General features: G+C 54.1%; 8 protein-coding genes across 8 annotated transcripts; 4 read left to right on the forward strand and 4 right to left on the reverse strand.

The window, feature by feature from the left end:
• Positions 1-3,020: 3,020 nt before the first annotated feature.
• Positions 3,021-4,743, reverse strand: PG986_013811 (uncharacterized protein; the record flags this gene model as incomplete). The annotated part of the gene is made up of 3 exons (XM_066850033.1): positions 3,021-3,557; positions 3,661-3,965; positions 4,056-4,743. 3 exons carry the CDS (start codon positions 4,741-4,743, stop codon positions 3,021-3,023), a joined length of 1,530 nt encoding a protein of 509 aa, XP_066694176.1.
• An 801-nt stretch (positions 4,744-5,544) lies between these two features.
• On the reverse strand, positions 5,545-6,951 carry PG986_013812 (uncharacterized protein; the record flags this gene model as incomplete). The annotated part of the gene is made up of 1 exon (XM_066850034.1): positions 5,545-6,951. One exon carries the CDS (start codon positions 6,949-6,951, stop codon positions 5,545-5,547), a length of 1,407 nt encoding a protein of 468 aa, XP_066694177.1.
• Positions 6,952-7,664: 713 nt separating this feature from the next.
• PG986_013813 (nitrogen metabolic regulation nmr) lies at positions 7,665-8,636 on the forward strand (the record flags this gene model as incomplete). Its single annotated transcript, XM_066850035.1, has 1 exon — positions 7,665-8,636. One exon carries the CDS (start codon positions 7,665-7,667, stop codon positions 8,634-8,636), a length of 972 nt encoding a protein of 323 aa, XP_066694178.1.
• Positions 8,637-9,382: 746 nt separating this feature from the next.
• PG986_013814 (uncharacterized protein) lies at positions 9,383-10,107 on the forward strand (the record flags this gene model as incomplete). The annotated part of the gene is made up of 2 exons (XM_066850036.1): positions 9,383-9,403; positions 9,892-10,107. 2 exons carry the CDS (start codon positions 9,383-9,385, stop codon positions 10,105-10,107), a joined length of 237 nt encoding a protein of 78 aa, XP_066694179.1.
• An 857-nt stretch (positions 10,108-10,964) lies between these two features.
• PG986_013815 (uncharacterized protein) lies at positions 10,965-11,711 on the forward strand (the record flags this gene model as incomplete). Its single annotated transcript, XM_066850037.1, has 2 exons — positions 10,965-11,113; positions 11,285-11,711. 2 exons carry the CDS (start codon positions 10,965-10,967, stop codon positions 11,709-11,711), a joined length of 576 nt encoding a protein of 191 aa, XP_066694180.1.
• A 2,109-nt stretch (positions 11,712-13,820) lies between these two features.
• Positions 13,821-17,211, forward strand: PG986_013816 (mediator complex subunit MED14; the record flags this gene model as incomplete). Its single annotated transcript, XM_066850038.1, has 5 exons — positions 13,821-14,548; positions 14,599-15,115; positions 15,171-15,418; positions 15,476-15,622; positions 15,678-17,211. 5 exons carry the CDS (start codon positions 13,821-13,823, stop codon positions 17,209-17,211), a joined length of 3,174 nt encoding a protein of 1,057 aa, XP_066694181.1.
• A 599-nt stretch (positions 17,212-17,810) lies between these two features.
• Positions 17,811-18,695, reverse strand: PG986_013817 (uncharacterized protein; the record flags this gene model as incomplete). Its single annotated transcript, XM_066850039.1, has 3 exons — positions 17,811-18,274; positions 18,316-18,405; positions 18,689-18,695. The coding sequence occupies 3 exons, from the start codon at positions 18,693-18,695 to the stop codon at positions 17,811-17,813; spliced, it is 561 nt and encodes a 186-aa protein (XP_066694182.1).
• A 595-nt stretch (positions 18,696-19,290) lies between these two features.
• On the reverse strand, positions 19,291-20,868 carry PG986_013818 (uncharacterized protein; the record flags this gene model as incomplete). Its single annotated transcript, XM_066850040.1, has 2 exons — positions 19,291-20,584; positions 20,645-20,868. 2 exons carry the CDS (start codon positions 20,866-20,868, stop codon positions 19,291-19,293), a joined length of 1,518 nt encoding a protein of 505 aa, XP_066694183.1.
• Positions 20,869-21,060: the final 192 nt, after the last annotated feature.

Raw genomic sequence — 21,060 nt, forward strand, 5'->3', positions numbered from 1 at the left:
TATATCGACGATAATTTTATATTAACGGCGTTAAAGGTTAAGGTATAATTCTTTTATTTATTATTATATAGTTTTTATATGTTTTAGCCTTTAAATATTAATTATTTTAAAGTTTTAAAAAAAAGGTTTCGAAAAGAGCTCGATTTAATATATACTATTATTAATAATAATTACGTTAAGAAAAAGGATTTTCTTTAAGCTTAAGTTAAAGTATATAAAGTAATTTTTACCCTTAAAGTTATCGCTAATAAATAGGTAATAATTAATATTTACCTTTTTAATATTGAAAAGCCGATAAATAATAGGCTTCGGCGTTTTAATATAATATAAGTTATTAACGAGGCTATTACTATTAAGGATACGCGTTAACCGGTCGAATTAAAAACTAAAAGAATCGAAACGCCGAAAAATAGCCGGTAAGTTAAAAATTTAAAGGTTACGATATTTAATGTAAAGGTTACTACCGGTAATTTAATTAAAAGGTTATTATAAAAAAGCTCGGTAAAAGTATTAATAATTTAACGGCTTAAATCGGCCGGTTAAAGTAAAAAAAGGCCGGTTTAAAGGTAGATTTAAAGAAAATAAGGGTTTAAAAGAGGAGGAAGGTTAATAAGGACCTTAATAAGGGCTTTATTTATATAATAAATATTAAGGAAATTTAAGAGGACGTTAAAAAAGGAAAGCTAAGGAAAAGGCCGAAAAAGGGCGCCGGTAAAGTGGTGGAAATTAATATAAATCGAGCTAGTAATAAAGGTAACTCTATTATAATACGCACGAGCCGAAATAAACCTTAAAATACAGTATGTGTTACTTAATTGACCTATCTATTAATATTGTTATTGATTTTTACATCTATTTTAGGGGGGTCAGTGAGGGGGGGTCAGCCAGAGGGGGGTTGCATCTTACCTAATGCAACTCGCCGTAGCTACACGTGCACATCATAACTAATAGAGTGTAACGTCGGAGACTTGACGTGTTTGCGCCGCCCCCAAACGTGTTGGTTCTGTCCAAAGGTCGTTCCGCAGGTCTATTCTTGGTGGCGTTCAAGGGTTGCTTCGTTTGATTGCGCCGCTGCTTTGCTCGACGTCGTCCCAAGGCCCCCGATCCGTTATGTTCATCGTCACTGCAAAGCGCGACCCTGCTTTGTGTCTACCCCCCTCACACACCTTTTCGTTTTGACACCTTCCTAGTATGAATAATGATAATATTGAGATACCATGCTAATTACTATTTAGAATCCGGGGTTTAGACATTTTGCAGAGGCCTTTTAAAGTTGGTAAATTTTAAGGGGGGATAGTTTAAGTGGAGGGGCGCCAGACGGGGTCGCATTATAACTGTTGCCATACGAAGCGGCGACTCGCCCAAAACACCTATTTCATGCCGTATAAGAACTCCGAGGCTGAAGTCAGTCGTTGCAGATTCGGTGAGGAACAGAGCTTCATCACTACCGTATGGTCAAAGCTGCTTGTGCATATCTCTATCTGGCGAATTCTTGCCGCCCTCATTCTCATCGCCCTGGTTTCCGTCTTGCTGCTCTTTGCAATATGCCAAAGCTGAGCAACTTGGCTATATATCTATTCAATCGTGACAACCGTTGTCTCAGAGTTGGAGAACATACCATCATTTTCTCCTTCCTCCGCCAAGGAAAGCCCCAGGCGTATGAAGCGCTCTGGGCTTTTGGCGAGGTGCTCAGCACTAAGGCAAAGGACCGAAGCCCTCTCGGACAACGGCTCTCTTCTTTTCCTCCAATCTGTAGACACCATACAGGTGCGAAAGTATGGATCGCATTGGTAGTGTCCCAGTGACTCAGAGTAGCCACCGGCGTGAATTGGAACGAAGACCTCACTGCATGCCATGTTGTTAAAGTAACTCTGCTCTCTCCTGGGACATTACCATTTTATTGTGGCTTTTCGATCACCACACCGTCAGGTATGAATTTGCCAATCTGTCTGAGACCGTCCAGATCGTCATCTCCATTCTCCGGTGCCCACAACTGTATGAACCGGCCCGGGGTGATTCCATGGGCAGATAATCCTACAAAGGTTTTGACCAGTGGACCGCGAAGAGTGACAAACCCCTCTTTCACCTCGCCCAGGTCATTAACGCCCAATGGCACGTATTCCGCTTCAAGACATTGGGAGTAAGCCGTGAATTTTGACCTGAAGATGCGACTGCAAGCTGGCGCTCTGACAGCACACCATGACCAACTGGGTGCGATATGCCTCATGGCTCTCCCAGGAAATGCGGATGCGCACCGAGCTTTGGGTCTGTCTGCCAACACAAGCCCTTGAGGAGATCCTGTTTCCATAACCCGGCCAGATAGGTATCTTGGAGCTTGGCCCGGAACACTTGCGCTACTGCGGACAACGCAGGTAGTCTGTCGGATACCATGGATAAAGCCCGTTCTGAATAGTGAGGGACGATGGTGTCGCGCCAAGCATCATAAGCTTGGTCTCAGCTCGGTTGCGTGCTGCAAAGCTGCCGCAACGAGTAGGTCTAATCTCGATCTTCATTGCCAGCCCCGTCGCTGACCCCACATTCGCAATGCAGGGATGACTCGCATTCCCAGTGTAGTTCTCCCTTGTTGAAAGAAAGGTACCGGCGCGCGAGAAGTCGCTCCTGGTAGGCCCAGGCACGCGTAGTGAGAGTCTCGCCCCGGGCTGGGTCGTATAGGTGTATCCCCGACGTTGCATATAGACCCCTCGAACTTGAATCGAGGGGGGTGGAGCAAGGCAGCAATACAGGTGTCATTTCCTTCCCTCCTGATACTGATGACGTTGCAAGCACACCTATGGTCGCGTCCTAAGCGGCGTACTAGCTGTCGATGCCCCTATTTCACATATCGCTCAGACAAGGGTGTCAATTAGCTAACCAAACCAACCACTGTCAGATGGCTGTTTGACAAAAATATACTCTTGGTTGGTTGGCCGACGAGTTGGTGTATTTCCCTTTCAAAAAAACTTCGTAACAATAACACACAGTCGCCTAGTCTCTTAACATGTTTTATACGTCATATAAATCTATATTTGCATTGATTCCATCATGGTGCTTTCGTCCTGGTTCCCGTCACCCTGGCTCTCGCCGCCTTGGTTTTCGTTGCCTTTCATCGATTCGTCCTGCTGTTCTTGACCCTGCTGCGCTTCACCCTGCTGCTCCCCGCCCCCCTCCTGTTCCTCCACAGTCCAATCATCCACCCTATCCTCAAAGTCGAACGCGAACGTAGGCGCGTTGAAATCCGCATCGAAGATGAGGCGCTGCACGAGGTCGCGGATGGCCTCGTCCGAGTTGATGGGGTTGTTCGAGGCCCGGATGTTGTCGCAGCCGTGCGCGCACAGGGCCATGGCCTCGTACAGGTCCGGCATGTACCGCGGGCGAATGGACAAAAAGTACGCAATCATGTCGCACAGCGCCGGGTCGATGGCCTCGTCCATGAGCACCTCGCGCTCCGCCGTCGTCCGGACCCGCCGGTTGCGGTCGAAGACTTCGTTGGCGGCGCACACCCACTCGATGTAGCCGTTTTGGGATTGGCGGATGGGGTGGAGGAGGTCGCTTAGGATCTGTTGGGGGTTTCGAACGGGTTCCCGCGTCAGTTACCTACAGGCTTTCTTTCTTTGTGGGACGAGAGAGAGCGAGAGAGAGAAAGAGAGGGGGGCAACTCACCTCGCCAACCCCGCCGAGATTATAGAACAGCGCAATCTTCTCGCCCCAGACCTCGTGGTTCGGGTCGTGCTGGATGCCGCGGCCAAAGTCAATCAGCTTGAGCAGCGGGACCAGGTTGTGCTCGATGTCGTCGGGGAACAGATCGCCCACCAGCACGTTGAGCCCCTTCATGGACATCTGCGACAGCGTGCCGGGCGGCTGCCTCGGGGTGTCCTCGGTCGGCAGGCTCGGCAGGTACTCTGGCGTGGTCTCGGTGGCGCTTTCGAACTGTTTGCCGTAGGCCATGGCTATACAGGCCCGAACCACTGTGCAAGTTTTGGAAAGAAGATCCACTTAGTTCCTTCACGATTTCTTCATACCATAATTAGCTCGGCAGGGGGACGACAAGAACTTACAGCATAACGCAAAGTGCCACACCATACGGTCCGGAATCCTCAACCCGGCGGCCCGGAACCTGTGCTTCACCTGCGACAGCGTGCCGTGCTCCATATACTCCATCACAATGACCGGCCGCTTCAGCAACTTATCCACCCCGCCCCCCTCCTGCTCATCATACCACAGCTTCCTAGACTCGGGCGCGAGCTGGATGATATGCTGCGCATACACAAACTTCTCGAGCCAGAACATCTCGTTGCTCAGATCGTCGTCGTTGTTGGTCGACGCGTCGTCCCGCGTGTCGAGCGCGTACTTGACCACGAGGCTCTTCTCCAGCACCGGCGGCGTCGTCGACCCGTCGTCGCTCTTCCTCTTCTTCTCGTACCGGTCGAACAGCAACGTGCCGCCGTGGTTGCCCGTCGCGACCGCCTTGCGGAACCGGAGGCCCGCGTTGGTGAAGTAGGTCTTGACGTCCTCCAGCCGGTTCTCGGGCTCGTCGACGCTGCCGTCGGACTTCCTGGACGAGAAGCGAGACGGGCCGGGCGCGTTCGGGTCGTTCACGGACGATTGGGGGGGAGGCCGCATGTTAGGTGTGTTATACGGGCTCAGGTCGGCCCCCGCATTCTCGACGTTCATGAGCTCGGGGGTGCTCGGAGGAGGGCCCCACCTGGGAGGCGGACTTGGTGGGCTTGGTGATCTTTGGGCCATGTTCAAATACTTCAATACTCGCAAATATTCAATGCCTCAGCACATGAGAAACGGATGCGAGAGTCGAATGCGGCAGCCGGGCTTACACACGCGGATGAAACATGTCGTCGACAGGTAGCGTTGAACTAGTGGCGACTGAGACGCGAATCATGGCAAGAAATCAAGCCTGCCAACGATCTAGAATAGAATTTGCTGGCCTAGAGTGCGTAAATATGCTGGATTGTGGCTTTTTCTTTGTCGTGTATTGTCTAGGTCAATGTGTCTTTGTTCTGTCTGTTTGCGAAACCGAGCGATGTAGTATTGCGAACAAAAAAAATTCATCTTCTATTATGCATTGTCACATGATTAGCTTAATTGTGTGTGCAAAACTACATTGCATAATGTGATGCGGTAAATGAAATTGTAGGGGGGATGAAAAGGGGGAAGGAAGAAAAAAAAGAGGGGAAAAAAGAAAAGAAAAGTGACCGCAGAGGGAGTTGAACCCTCTTGCCTCTAAGTATAGGAATAAGACTACTACCGCTAGGCTACCCCGGCCCGGTCAAGGGAGGAAGGGTTAATTCAGATACATATTGACTCTTGGGAGGGGGTGTTTTGCTGTTGAGAAGTATTCAGAGTTTGGAGTGGCTGTGGTTGCGAATAGGGGGGTAGTGGTTGGTCACGAGCAGAGGTGAGCACATTTACTCGCCGTCTCGCAAGATCACGCGAATGGAATAGAACGTGCAGTACCTAGTCTACATACTTATGCGAGTCAAATGACTTTCAGTTTCCCAGATTGGATGCTCTGTGTTGAAGCATTCAGGCTCAATAGTCTGAGCAGCCATATGCAGCAATGCCTTCGAGACCCTTACACGGGACAATGAGGAACTTCTCGAACGGATCCATCCTCCTTGGCGTCGACGCCGCCCAGCGCTGCGTGTATGCATCATAAGCCAATGCCTGGTCCGACTGTCCAACAATGCTTGGGCGCCGTGTCAGGTGAGTGGTTTTGGACTGCCACGACTCCGGCGAGGCCGACACAGGGAGCTTCGCGAGCGTGGGGAAGTCGGCGCAGAACCCGTGCACCGCCAGCGAGTACATGCTAAAGAACATGTAAACGGTCAGTACTGTGCGGCGGATGCTCTCGGCGACGAGCCAATCGTGCCAGTCACTGTCTGATGCCATCGGGTGGCGGTGATGACCTCTGGCGTCGTTGGTTTTGTTGGCGACGAGATCGTTCTGCGACCGTTTCAGCAGATGTTGCGCCCACGTCGCCAACAGATCATGCTGCTGCTCGACGATGACGCGCTGCTCGAGGCCACCGCCGAACATGCGCATCATTTGGTACAACGTGAGGGCTTGTAGACGCGCAAGTTCCTCGGTCAGGGTCAATCGGTTACTGACGTATCCGTTTTGACTACCGTTACGGCCGTCTGCATCTGCACTTGTGTTCAATGTCGCAGAGGCTGTCTTAAGCAGCTCCGAAACCTCAGCGTCCACGACTCGGAACAGCATCTGACGATTATCATCATTGAGCAGGGCAAAGATGGCTGAGATACCCAGTACCGCCCGGATCGGCCGAGGCATCGCGTCACGGTACAGCTCTCTGTGCATGAAGAGTGTCTCGCCGCGCGTGGCCAAGTCGCGCGGGCAGCGCTTGAGCTCGTTGATAACCCATTGCCAGCTTTCCGAGCTACCCTCGACGCGCTGCAGCTGGCCAAGGCTACCCAGGTAATTGGGTATGCTAAACGGTGGTATCGTCACTGTCGGTGCGTGCGGCGATGAAGACGCGGGAACGGGGCAGCAGTGGGCCCAATTGGCAACGAAGCTATTGCTGCCGCATACCCCTGAGGCTGTCGCATTATGGTAGTCTGGCCACTGGTTACCGGGAAAAGGGGAAGCAGATTGACCGCCTCCGACTAGATCAGGGAGCAGGCCACTGTCTGCAAGCTCGGGAGGACCCGTATCGGTGGGGTCTCTAGTGGGTTCCGCCAGGGTTGTTGCAGCGGAGGCGCTATTCGTGAGTGGCCGAGTTCCACCACCATTGTCCACGTCTGAGGCTATTACCGAGTAGCCGGGCTCGCTTATTACTGCGGTGATGGGCGAATAAGCGAAGTGGCAGGTCTTTTTGGTCCGGCGACAGGTCCCGCATACAGGAAAATCACGATCGCACTTACGACGGCCGTGGTAGCAGGCGTCGCAGGACTTGCGCCGCAGCGACATGGCGGCCATGGCCCGAGAGTGTGTCAACGATATCTGGATACATAAAGAAAGTGTCAAAAAGTGATTGAAGCTCAGCCGCAGAAGGAGTTGCGGGGGTGGACTTCTAGCTGGGTGGTTTGTAAGATGCGGGCGAAAGTGGATCAAGCGGCGATGACAAATCGACAGGGTTGATGTAATCATTGAACAGCTTACCACGATGCATCAGTGAGCACATCCCGCTCAGATGAACTTGGCCTCAATCTAGTTCATCAGTTCAAATATCGCCAGCCTCTCTTATTGGCAGTCCTTAAAATCGCCCTGGAATGTTGCGTGGTGCGATAAAGTAGCGTGGTAGAAGATCTCGTCCCTGAGCCCCTGAGCTGTCGTTGTGGGGTGCGATTGAGCTTGTTCGATAGTGCTCGTATTGACTTCGGATATCCACATTAGACCGCAACGACCGCCGCATTCCGGATGTAGCAACATCAGTAGGCACCATATCCAATACACATAATCCAACGATCCCGCAATGCATGCGGCTTGAGATGAGGTAAAATCGATAATCCCGCCCACAATCATCGCAGTCGTGATGGTGGGAGTTGTCGTTCTTGCAGATGTATAAATATGCAGCTTGACTTCGAAATTTCAAGAGGAGTCACGGCAGAAGGTCGCCCATCAAGTCATATTTCGAAGGTGCACGTTAGACTCTATCCCTTAGGACAGCCAAGTCGCATCAATCCACAGCCATGCCCCGTATCATCACCATTGTCGGCGCCACAGGCATCCAGGGTGGCTCCGTCGTCCGAGCGTTCTTGGACAAGCCCGGATACTCCATCAGAGCAGTTACGCGCAACATCAGTAGCGATGCTGCCCAAACGCTGGAAGAGTGCGGCATCGAGGTAGTCGAGGCCGACATCAACGACGCCGAGTCCCTGCGGGCCGCCTTCGCAGGCAGCTACGCCATCTTCGCGGTGACCAATTTCTTCGAGGCCCTCCCAACGATGGGCGTCGACAAGTCCATGAAGGTGGAGACCCGCCTGGGTCTGAACCTCGCCGACGCGGCCGCCGCGACTGAGTCCCTGGCCCACTATGTGTGGTCGACACTGCCCAAGTCGCGCAGGAACACTGGCGGCAGGGTCGTGGTCCCGTTCTGCGAGAGCAAAAACCGCGTGGATGACTATATCAGGGCGAAGCACCCGCAGCTGCTGCAGAAGACGACGTTCTTCTGGGCCGGCTGGTACGCGAGCAACATGGACTACCCCTGGTTCAAGCCAATGGCGGTTCCGAATGTTGGCGACGGCCCTGGGTCGTACGTCCAGATGCTGGGTGTACCGCCGTGGACGGTGATACCGCTGGCGGGCGACGAGAGGACCAACGTGGGACTCTTCGTCCGGGCCATCCTCGACCAGCCGCAGAAGACGCTGCCGGCCAAGACGGTCGCGGGCTACGTCGAGCAGGAGACGTTCGGCGAGTTGATGCAGGTGTATGGGGCGGCGCAGGGGATCCACGTGCGGTGTGTGCAGATCCCCAAGGACGACTATCGGGCGCTCTGGCCGGTCTGGGGAGAGCTGATGGACTCGAACAATTCATATTACGAAGTCATGAGCGGCAGGGCGTTCAGTACTGTCGGCCATTATGTGCTGACGCGGGATGATTTGGACGTGCAAGGCTTGGTCGGAACAGCGGAGGCTTTCGCAGCGAAGAAGCATTTTGGGTGAGCATGAATTGCTCTCGCGGCAAATCAGCAAGTGAACACCCACTTTGCGTGTACCTTCATGGAATTCAGCAAACAAAGATTTCGATGCTTTCACTGCAAGATAGTGCATGTAGAGAGAATGTGTCGGTGGAGTGATTGGAACCTCGAGTGCGGGTCTGAATTGGAACATGCAAGGAAGTAGCAAAATTGCAGAGGCAGAGAAAGCAGGAAGGGAGCAGGACACGTGGAGGTTTTCAATTAGTGCACCATATCATGTACCTATCAATTAGAGTTTGGACGGTGTCTTGGGGCTGCTCAAGGCACCTCGCATCCATCGTGCACGTTTCCTTCAAATGAGACAGCAAACAACCAGACAGCTTCCTGCTAGGTATCTTTATTGGGTGGCTACCGACACCCTGTGCAAGGGTGTTATCCAGCGGCAGTGCATGTCCTGCTCATCTTGCCAGTTGTGCTTCAAACTTGCACCTACTCAGGCCCGATCCGATGCAAGATACGAGATGCAAAACCAGAGATCCTCAACGATGGCGCTACGATTAACGTCGTGCGAGACGCGTCAGGGATGTTTGTTTGTTCGACTGACACTTATGTTTATTCTAAAGAGCGGATTTGTTGAAGCTGGACTGGGGAAACATACGCACTCCAACTGGAGATCCCACAGACCGCATAACGTATGTGTACGGCACGCCGCATATATTCGGGCCAACATGTTGGTTCGGGGATCCTTGGCACTTTTGCCAGACACCCATCATGGCCGACGGAACTGAGACAGTCAGTTCTTTGATGGCAGAGAAATGTTGACACGATGTTTGCCCTTCAGACGGTTCCTTCCCGACAACCCTTGCATAAGAGCATGTCCTGCATAGCTCACGAGCATGGCCGTGCAAAGTGCCCAGGGGACGTATCCCAAGGCCACCATGTTAGCACTGGACCCCAATCTCTTCCCCAAAACCATAGCCCAGATCGTCACTACGAAGAACACGACACTTTGGTATCGGTCTCTCTCCTGCCGATGATGCGCATACAGAGTAACACAGCTTCCCATTACCAAGCACGCCCCAATCACAGTCTCCGGGCTTGGGTGAGTGACAGCGGATGTCAGTCGCTGGACCGGGTTGTCGCTCCCGATTCGGACTGGCATCTGGAAGCGTATGCGATCCATTATCAGCTGACTGAAATGCCTCGAGGGTAACATCGACAATTTGGGAGAGACTTGACCAACATGACTGCCACCGCTCTGCTCTATACGCATCATATAGGACGTAGTCAACGCACAACATAGCCCTCCTATGATGATTTCTGCTGCTTCCAAGAACCCCGGCATCCCGCCTGTTCGTGCCGGAGCTTCCTCGAGCCTCTGCTTGGGGCGCCATGGCGGTGCGTACATTGGTATGGGTTATACGACGTATGACGAGATCATTGGCACTGGGGTTTGGAAGATTGAATTTGAGGATCGAGATGCTGACATTTGCTAGAGCCGCGTCTCCTGTATATACTGCGAACCTTCCTCTTCATGTCGGGGTCGCCAACAACATAACATCCGATTTCGCCCCCACATCAGACCGTTTCACACTTGGGTTGAATTTTACTTTAGAAGCGAGGGCACCAACTCAAGCCTCGCAGATGCGACAGCCACCGGTGAAATGGTTGCAAAGCAATACCTTATCCGTCGTGTGACCTGGCACACTCGTACCTCAAGCAAGCATGCCACGCGGAAAGCCTTGCGATCAGCAATCGAATGACCCATGCGAAGAACATGAAGGTGCGCTTCCGTCTCCAAGCCCAGGCAGGCTTGCATATCTCAAGGCTGACTTACATGCAGGGGTGTTCTGACCAATCACGTACCAACATGGCATAGAGTGCTGACAGTTCGCCCGGTTCGCCTGAGGCTCACATGTAGGCAACCGGGAACTAGCCAAAACACAACTGCGAGGGCCGGCTTAACGTGGCGAACTCATGTCCACACGTGCTCTTCGCCCTGCGATCATGGACCGTTGAGTCGGGCATCAACACATAAAGCTATCGACCTCTCGTAAAGTGAAGCAATCACCAAGCTTCACTCGCCTTGCCTGCAGAGTGCTACTCGACCGTCCTCGTGGGCTCCTTAGGCAGCATGTGTTTCCCCTAAGAACCATGCGGGGCCGAAGACCTCTGCGATGGCTCCCGATTTGCTGCCTCATGGGGGTAGGAGATCTGTTATCTCGTCCATATCCAACCCTTCCATGGGGACGAACTCATTTTCACATTTCCATTCTCAACATCGTTGTCATACATATATACTTGGGTTGGGCTGTAAGAAGTGGCCTCGACACAGAGAATTCCACAGTCAAACATGCCTATAGGCGGCCCCTTGCTGGATTCGGAGGATCATCCCCGTTTGGATGTGATCAAAGCCATGGGCAGGGCGCTTCCTCGGGGCGGCATGGCAGTATCAATTTTGGTCCCTGTCTTCTTCACGGAACAACCACAGTACTTTTGGGGGTAGGTGAGACATCGCCCCTCGAATGAGCTTTGGCTGACTGGAGACGAAGGGTGTTAGTCATATTCTTCACATGCTTTCTTGTTGCCGTGGTATCTTTTAGGAAAGAGATCCTCCGGTGAGAAACAGGTCTGATGACATCCCCTGCAGAGTGACTCGCTGACTGGCAACAGGAACCTCTGGCCTTCGATAATGCTTGTCCTTTTGACGGTCATCACCTGGTATCCATTCTCAGGGCCTCCGATGGAGTTTGTGCTTCTCAGAATCCCAGTGCTCCTAACGGTGGCGATCAATTCTGCTATTGAGGTCGACCGAATCCGGGCTAGAGCTGATCTACTTCATGAACCGCCACGACTGTTTCCCTCTAGCGTTGGAAAACCCCCAAGCCGCTCGGGTAGCCCATTGTCATCAGTAGGCAGCGTTGTGTTTGCGGGAATCTGTGGTGGCCCAGTTCCGGCACCTTCTTTTATGGACTGGCAATCCGATTGTTCGCTGCAATTCGACGAGGTAGTGGAAGAGGAGTCGCCGGTGTCCAATGTTGAAGTCATCGTGAACCCGGACCTTGAGGTGGCTCCTGCAGACTGGCAGCTGCGGTTATAGCCGCCGCGATGAATACGCTGTTCCAGACACCACCGGCCCCCGGAAATCTAGTGAATGGGGCCAGTCTGGCCGTTGCGCCACATCTTCACTTCATTTTCTTGACAGTCTTTGCTGGCTTCCTTAGCCCTCGCCAGGTATTCGGGGACTCCTTCAAAATCCCTCGGCAAACTGGATATTGTACATTAAGAGACCTTGGATACTGGCCACTATCACCAGCCCAAGACGATCTCCATCTATCGCACGGCAGAGAGCGTTCCGATAGTATATTGAGTGCAAAAGTGCTGTCTAAAAGAAAAAAAGAAAAGGATAAAAGAGAAAGGTGCTACCGTGCTAATAAATAAATAAAATATCTAGCGTAGCGCGCTAAGTGCGTTAAGGGGCGACCCCCTGTCTCTATCCTCCTGCGACACCATCCCTTGGACAACCCTCTCCTGGCGGGTGCTCTGCGTTCTGCTCTGCGCTTGCTGTGACACACCATTCACCGGGATAGACTGTTCACACAATATGCGGCCTTCTTACGTTATACGACAACATCTGGTCACCTGGACGATGCTCACTATCTGCTTGGCATGTATCGTTTCGAACTGCTAGAACCGAAGGCTGTGGTTATCGAATGAGGGACAAAATGGCGGGTTTCTCCATGTTTGGCGGTTTGTTATGTTTACTAGGAGCTTTCGGCGTTGGTGGTCTCTATGGCATCCTGGCCGCCGTTGGTCGGGTTAGCGCTGTTGGCGAACCGATTCTTTATTCATCCGGAATTAAATCGAGCCGACAGAACAAGCGCTGTATTTCTACAAAGAACTTAGAGTTATAGCATGTCATAGATGCGCTCACGCGCATGGGGTATTGCTTTGAATCATGATTCGAATTCAGCATAGTCTCCATTAATGACCGAGTGGAATTAACGTCGTGATATAGGTACAGTAGTTGTAGTGCGATAAGGTGATTGTCACATGGAAGAGGGCCGATCCGTGAGTGGGAGCTGATTTCAGCGCATTCCAGCTACCGCAGCTTGGACGCCAGGTGGGGCATCAGGTACCTGCATGTTTGAGCAACAGAGAAGCAGCTTGACGACAGAGCATTCAATGCTCCCCCGTCAGTAGTGTGCGGTCATAACTTGATTGATTAAACCTATTCTGGACAAATAACGATGATAGCAGATTGGACCCTCGCATCTATTCTCTTTAGGCGAAAGCCATATGGATATCGTCTAACCTTGCAACAACAAGTCCTAGGTTGGTTACCTAGGTCTCGAGAACAACAATCCGACCCCGTAGCTGAGGTCAGAGTGGCAGTGTGGCTTGAACTTCCCATTCAAGCCACACCCACCTCGATAGCAGATGACTGAGGGGGCTGGGGATAGATACCGACGGCCGTGTGGGGCTGACGGAGAAAGAGCAGCACCAGCACCAGCAGCCAGCAGGTACCCATCCCCAGTTCGTGGTGGTCAAACATGTTCAGCCTGCCTTAGCTCACTTCGGACGCTTTCCCTCGCCTGGACCGCATTCCTGCTCACGGTCGCCCTTTGAGCTTTTGGATTTTTCCGGCCTGCCCATCCATCATCGATCGCGTCTCATCATCCGAATCCCCAGAACGAGCAGCACCTGCATACGTGCCACCTCACATCCTGACCCAACGCCCGCGGCCTTAATCACCACCAGAGTCGAGTCTTTGTCATGCCGAGGACACTACGTACCTTCCTTTAATTCCTCGATTGACTTAGCCTTTCGGGACCCAGCCGGGGCTTCAATATTCTCTCGACTGCTGCTCACCCAACGACGACAACCGCATCAACACACCACCCAACGTCTCGCCGATTACGCAAATTTTCCCTCGCGCCCAGCCAACTCGACCGCCTCCTTCCAGTCCCCTCTTTGCCTTCGCCACAGTTGCGATTCCCGCCCGCCATCTTTCCACGCCTCGGGGACCTTTGCGCCAGGCCGACCAAAATCGGACACGACCAGCGTCGAATGACCCAGTTCACCAGCATACCCCAATCGCAAGACCTTGGTGCCCTAGCATCCGATTCTCCGCTGGCGCCAACCCAGCCAAGGCGCCTTGTGGCGGAAGGGGGATTAGCGACATAGTTGATGCCTGGTGTTCTTCACCATGGAGAACGGTTTACAGAATGGCATCTCAACAAATCACGATAAAAATACCGGCGCCACCATGAATGGCGATACTGCACTACGATCGAACAGCGCTCCGAACGCGCCCAACATGGCAAACGGCGCCCCTTCATCATGGCGCATGAACGACCTCCCCGATGAGATTCGGCACATCACCGAGGGCTTTGTCCCGTTAGGCAAGTTGCTATCGCGACTGGCCCAGGCGACGCACAACCAAGTCCAGGCCAAGATCCTAGAGTTAGCTAAAATGCCTCTACCTCCATCGTCTGTCTTGAATGGGAACTCGGGCGGTTCTTCCGAGGACTTCGTCCAGGACAGCGTGTTGAAGAAGAAAGTGTTGCTGGAATTTATTCAGGACACCCACGCGAAGTTCGTGAAGGCTCTTGTTATTACTTCCTGGAGTAGGAAGGTCGGTGATGTCAGCAAGTTGATCGACTTGATGGCCCATATCAATGAACACCGCATGTGCTACGAAGACACTCTCGGCACATTAATAGACCTCAAGCGCGACCTTGTTGGCGCCCGACTTCCGAATCCAGATCTCCAGACGGCCCTGCAGGTACTTGCCACTGGCGAAGCGCCGTGGCTGCCCGACTACAACTATATCCCGCCTCCGCCTATGACCGCCGAGGAGCAGATGCGGTGGATCGAGGAGCTGAACACCCTGCTATCTATCCGCCTAAACCTCGAGGACCACGCGAAGATCCCGTACCACTTCCGCGACTACAACATCGAGTCAGGCCGTGTGACGTTCAAAGTCCCGGGGAGTTCGAGGTCGATCTTACCATCGCCGACGAAGATTTCGACAAGCAGTTCTGGTTCCTGGATTTCCGCTTCAGCTGTAGCCCAGCTCCTGCCAAAATTACCGACACATTGTACTTGTTCATGGAGGCCAGAGTCAATGACGCTCTCCGGGACGATGGCTTACAAGGATGCTACAACTTCCTCCACGAGTTCGTGTTGACGCACAAGGTCACCGAGTTCTCTAGGCAGGCGTTCGAGATGCAAAGAGGTCTCTGGGTTGACACGCTTAAGGTGGAACGACTCAACCGCGCCATGTCTATTCAGTACTGGACCAACCGTTTAGCAGCACCCAGTGCGCCGAAGAGCTGGATTATTTTGGGAGTCCACAGTGGCAAGCGTCCAGGAGTGGCTCCTCACCCAAGCCACACCAGTTACATCAGCCTCCGATGGTTCAAGGATGGCAAAGAAGTCAAGGATATCCCGATTGACTTCAACGACGCCGATATTTCCGCCGAGTCACTGCTCAAGCAGGTCATTGCGAGGGCATACGGAGCAGATTCTGTCGAGCATGTACCAGAAACTGCAGACTAAGGGTCGTTACATGCGAAAAGAGGCGTCAGTCTCGTTGCATGTATCCACTCCTGAACCCGCTCAAATGGCACTCAAGATGCAGCTCGTCTCCCGCGATTCTGTCACTATTCACGTTGTACCGACAACAGGCTTATTCTGTCTATCACCTCCTCTGCCTACCATATACCCGTCGGAAAGTCGCCTGAATGCTGCTAAAGACCCATCAGAAGACGGGCTCCAGGCGCTCGAAGCACTTAGGTGCACGTACGTTATGAAGGAGGTCAGCCGACGTGGAAAGAGTCTGGATTGGAACATCTGTAGGGGGCCGTTGCGACCAGAAGAAGTCAAGCCCATCTTGCAAACTCGGGAGTTCCAGAACCTATGGTTCACCAGGCGTGGTTGGCCTGCGCAATGGTTCCTCATGTTGAGCCTGAGCCCGAGTGGTGATAGATGGTGGTTGATCGAAACGTAAGTTGGTGACATGGATAGCATCTCTAATTGCCTACTAACTGGCTGGGAATAGGACACAAGGTGCCACCCCGACCTCGGGGCCCAAACTATCGACCTACACCCAATTACCGCTCACTCCCGGGTTGCCAGATTTCTCTGACAACTTCTTCCACAATCTAACGGTCTTCAGTGCGGCGCTGATTTCACACGTTATTGACCTGAAGACCCTGCACGGCCAGAAAGTCAAACATCTCGTCGGCAACTTGGGGACGCGCTCGTTGCCGCCGAATGTCCGAATCCCGGCAGTAGTGGTACGACTTTCTGAGATAATCAGGCTGGGAAGGACTACTGGAAGTACCCGGATTTCGTCGTGGGCCGAGGACTATGTTTACATTGAATTCAAGGGTACGGGGAACCGAAACCGACGACGCCGAGCAAGGGCGGCCATGGCCGATGGCACTCCCGGACAATCAGGACAGCAGCCTTGGAACGACGCTTCGGACCAACAGCTTGATACTATGGTTGAGGCCCGGTTCAAGGTGTCCGATCATGCCAAATTCAGTCTACTGCGAGGCCATGTAGAACGCGACGTGGCTTTTAGCCCACGCCTCGGCGTGTTTGCTCTTCGACTGGGTGCTCAAGTCGGCAGTACTATTTTCGAAAGCCTGGCGCATCGCCTCCAGGCTATAGAAAGGCTTGTGGATTGCATCGACGCGATTAGAAAGAGCGATAGCGACATCAAATGCGAAAGCATCACGCTCTCTCAGGTGGTTTTCAGCTACAGCGACGCCATTGGGCGCAAAGCCGGTCCGCAGGCCCAAGCCAACCTGCATCGTTGGAAGGCGACGCTGGATCTGCGCAGTGATCGGATCGCTCTGAAGTTGGAGAAGGGCAATCCCCATCTACGGATCCTGGACGGCTTCACTACCGTGCTCAACTCTAATCTGGGATTCGCCAAAATACCCTTATATCTCGCCTTCACCTTGCCCATCCTCAAGGCACTCGATAACGTCGAAGATGCGTGGATTCCTCTGGAGGCGAACAATCAAGGTCGCGTCGAGATCTTCTGTGCAACCATTGATTGCTTCAACGTTAGATACACATTCGCCGGACCGGATAAGCGACCATCCCGACAGGTCACTATCCAGGCTAAGCTCCAAACCCGGCATGGCCGTAACGCGCAACCATTTTGGCAAGTGACGCGCTATCAGCCTGGCCAGACGGCCAACAACCAAGACGACGAATTCGCAAAGGCGCTGAACAAGGTCTGGGAGCCGAGCAGCGATAAGAGTTGGAAAGGCTTCAACAAGAGTGCCGCGTGCCCAACGGACGACACGATTGCGCTCTTACTCCAGGCCACTGACCAGGCCATTCGTGAGGCATCCAAGAAGATGCCGTCGCCCAAGGTCGTCAAGCAGCAACCTCCTCCGCCTAAGGGCGCGGTTAAGAACCAACAGGCGCCGATGATGAACAACAAGCCGCCGATGAACCTCAAGATGCCGCCGCAGGCCTTGAATAGAGCTCGCAGCCAGCAGCAGGTTCATCGTCCGGGGCCGCCCCCACAGCAGCAACCTCAACATCATGATAATCTCGTGGTGATTGATTAGAAGCAGTCACCCGGGCCCGCCGCACCCAATGACGAGGATGATAATGGCGGGGAAGACAAATCCTTGACCATGACTAACGGACCACGATGAAAGGGTCCGTCAGAATGGTAGCGACATGCGCAATGTTCTTTTACTTTATTTTTTTTCTTGCTATTTTTCGTGTGGATGCCACAAGCCGGCGCCCAACAACTACTGGGGCGGCTGGTGATAGGATACGGCAAAGAGGGGAGAGAGCGAGAGGAAGCGAACGAGAAGACGAAGATGGCTTGCTATGCATAGACGAAGGAAGAAAGAAAGGCCAAGGTCCCTACAAGTTGGCAGAATTTGCGTTTGAGATACCCAGAAATAGGCGGTACTGCATGACTACTATCCTCAATCATCATCCTTGGCGGCCCGTAGGTTATAGCGAAAATAAAAAGATAAAAATAAATGAAGAAGCACGTTAAATAGCAGATGTGTCCAGAGGGTCAGGGTGACTGACTGTACGAGTCGGGGTATATATAAATGGATAGTGACGTGGCATCGACGTTGCTCGTCACTTGGACTCGATATGCATCATACTGGCATTCATTTGTACATACATACATGATGTGATGCGATCACGCCTTGGCCGTCAGCACAGCGGCCGCCCCCGCCGTCGCGGCGGCCGTGCGGTCCTCGACCATGGCCTGGATCAGCTTCTCGTGGACCTGCTGCCAGCCCTTTTCGACCTGGGCCTTGGTGAGGCTGGCGAGCAGGCGGTTGCAGGTGCAGACCAAAGTCTGGACGAGCTCGAGGCCGTCGCGCTCGTCCTTTTTGCCCCGCTTCTTCTCGCAGATGAACCAGGTCGTCTCGAGCACGATGCCCAGGGGGCTCCGGACGCGGACCCAGATGCCCTCGGCGCAGTCGACGAACTCCTCGAGGCTGGTGACGTCGCTGGACCAGACGGGGTTGGGGACGTGGTCGTGGACTTCGTAGACTTGGACTTGGTGGCGGAGGGCGGTGGCGGTGATGGAGGGGGGGACTTGGTAGGAGGCGTAGTCGGGGGAAGAGGAGGAAGGGGTGGTGGTGGAGGGGGGAGAAGCTGGTAGGTCGTCAGGTGCGGGTCCGCGCGCAGGAACTGGCCGTGGTCTTGGAGGGCGGCGATGGCGGCGGGCTTGGTGACGCCGGCGGGGAGGGGGGTTTTGTTGGTGAGGGTGAAGCCGCCTTGGAGGACTGGTAATCTATGTCAATCACGCGGGTTCGGTGGGTATCCTATCATCTTCGTCCCCTTTGCTAGCAGAAGTGATGATAGGCGATGGAGCTGGGGGAAGCTCAGTGTGGGGTACAAGACCTGCGGGCGTGGGTAGGGGTTTCAACAGCGGGTGGGAGCCAGGATAGCGGGGTGGTAGGTGATTGTGGTACGGGAGATCGGGAGCAGCCGTTTTTTTTAGCTAGAGCTTGAAGGTTGCTTCTAGAAGGAAGTGCTTCCATGGTGGCTTTTTTGCTAATAACTTACACGACATGATGTTCCTGGATTTCTCGAAGCCCGTCCGCGGTTCAATTGGGGGAGTTGTGGACGAGGTGAAGGTGACACGATACAGATGTTTTGGCAGAGATGGGTTGATATATGTTCAAGTTGTCGATGGGTTTGGACAAAGATGGAATCGATTCAACTAGGCACCGAATGCCTAGGGAATCGCGTCTAGTCTAGCCAACTGCGAAAGTCTCGTGATTCAGGGCCGCGCATCCCGACGTTTCAAGGGTCTCTCGCTCTACCTGCGCTTGCTGCATGCTACTGTATTGTTTCAGCACGGCCCCCTCTTTCCGTCACTACGTACCTGACATGGACTATTCATGCAGTCGTCACCTGTGCCTGCATAGAGATTGTTCCGACATCGACTTGTCGTTTTTTTCGGGGCGCATTTGCATGAACTTATAGGACCGCCCCAAGCATCGTCGCGCGGGCTCAATAGCGATCCAGCGCGTTGTCGCGCCACGCTCTGGTATCAGCATACCGGAAGAGGGCGGGGAGGCCAGCGGAAGAAAGCGCAATTGAGCAGATGTCCTGTCCCAAGACCCTGACGGGCCTTCCCATCCAGTACACGCTCGCGGCGGTTCTTACAGCAGCGAATCGTCCCGCCGCACGTCCCACGTCCAACAAGGCTCAAGCACAACCTCCACGCCGGCCCGGCTGAAGAGCTCCGCAATGACGGCCCTCTGCGCCGGGTCGAGCCTCGTCGTCTCCAGCGCCTCCGCGAGCGTCTGGGGCTCGTCGTCGTCGGGCGCCACGCTGACCCGCACGACGCGCAGGCGGGGGAACCGACCCTCGCGGCCCACCGCGTCCGCGAGCCGCCGCAGGTCCAGCTCCAGGAGCGGGCGGAACTCGACGATCTCCAGGATCCGCAGCGTCCGTTCCGGTAGCAGGTCGAGCAGACGCCGCCCGCCCGCCTCGTCGTCGTTGGTCTCGCTCGTCGTCTCCGCCGTCGGCCCTCGGGTCCCGGACGCCCAGAACAACAGGTCGTCGCTGTTGAGGCTGACCTGGGCCAGGCGGGGAAAGAAGTCGCCGAGGTTGTCGCCGCGAATGGACCGCGGCTCTTCGCCCGTGTCGTCGCGGAGCGGTCGCGCGCCGCGGCCGGAGCTGAGGAGTTCCAGGCGCTGGAGCGAGTCCCGTGCCGCTCCCGCGCGCAGAGCATCCACCACCTGCCCGGGCGTGATGCCGTGGCAGTTGCTGGCGAGCCGGGAGGGCCGACGGGACCTGACGGGCCTGGACCTGGGGTCGGTCGGGCCGTCGTCGATGTAGGTGAAGCACCGGAGGTTACGGCATCTAGCCAGGGCTTGCGTGAGCTCGCCAACATTGAAGTGGGCGTGCACGAGGCACAGCTCTTGCAGGCTCGCAGGGAACGTCGGCGGCGATGATGATGATGATGATGATGATGGCGGGATTACCCCCTCGAGGGCACTGGTGGATCGGGCAGTGATGCGTGACTGACCCTCGGGCTCGTTCCCCTGGCAATCGACGAGGGCAAAGGACTGCAGATGCGGCGACAGGTCCAGCAACGGCCGTACGGTGCTGAGCCGAAATGCGTCGCGCCTGCCGCAAGGTGGCCGCCGCTTGGACGCGCCCACTTTCAGAACGGTCAGTGCAGGCAGGGACGGCAGACACCCGCTCCGGTACAGGCGCCGTGCAAGGTTGAACGTCTCGAAATGGCGCCCTCCGAACAGCCAGCACTCCCTCAAGTTGGGCAGCAAGAAGGGCAGCCTCCCGACCAACGGCGACGCGCCCCATCCATGGGCCATGGCGCGTTCCACGTCGTCCTGGGAGCATCGGAAGCGGTCGGCTACGGTCTGCCGGATAAGCTGGGAGAAGATGTGATTTGTGGTGTTGCTCCTTTCAACTTCTGCCTCGTCCTTGCTTTTGAAATTGCACGACAACTCCAGGTATTTCACCAGCGCAGCCAATCGTGGCGACTACAACACGGTGCGGTAAAAGTAGACGAACGATCGCGTCAGTTTTTGGCTGTCGGGGTCGTCCGGACCGATACCCATCTCATAGTACGCGTACAGGACAGGCTGGACGAAGTCACGCTGGGATTTGCAAGTTCTGCAGAGGCGCGCAAGAGCAAGCCGATCGTTCTGGTGAAGAAGCTCATAGATCATGCACCAGACCTCGGCAGGGAGCCGGGAAATTGGATCCATGACTGCTCCAGTGAAAGGTTATAAGGGCTGTAGGTGCATCTAAGAAGTCGAAAATGGGAAAACACAGCATTGGGACCGATGTGGCATCTGGTGGCGGGGACAATTGAGCATCATTGAGAGGTGAATTGTTCTTTAAGTAGGCGCTGGGTAGAATGTAGTTCTCTTCACCGAGCCCGAGTTTAAAGTTCACCC

Source organism: Apiospora aurea (genome assembly GCF_038362705.1).
Source record: "Apiospora aurea strain CBS 24483 chromosome Unknown utg000009l_segment0_segment0, whole genome shotgun sequence".
NCBI lineage: Eukaryota > Fungi > Ascomycota > Sordariomycetes > Amphisphaeriales > Apiosporaceae > Apiospora > Apiospora aurea.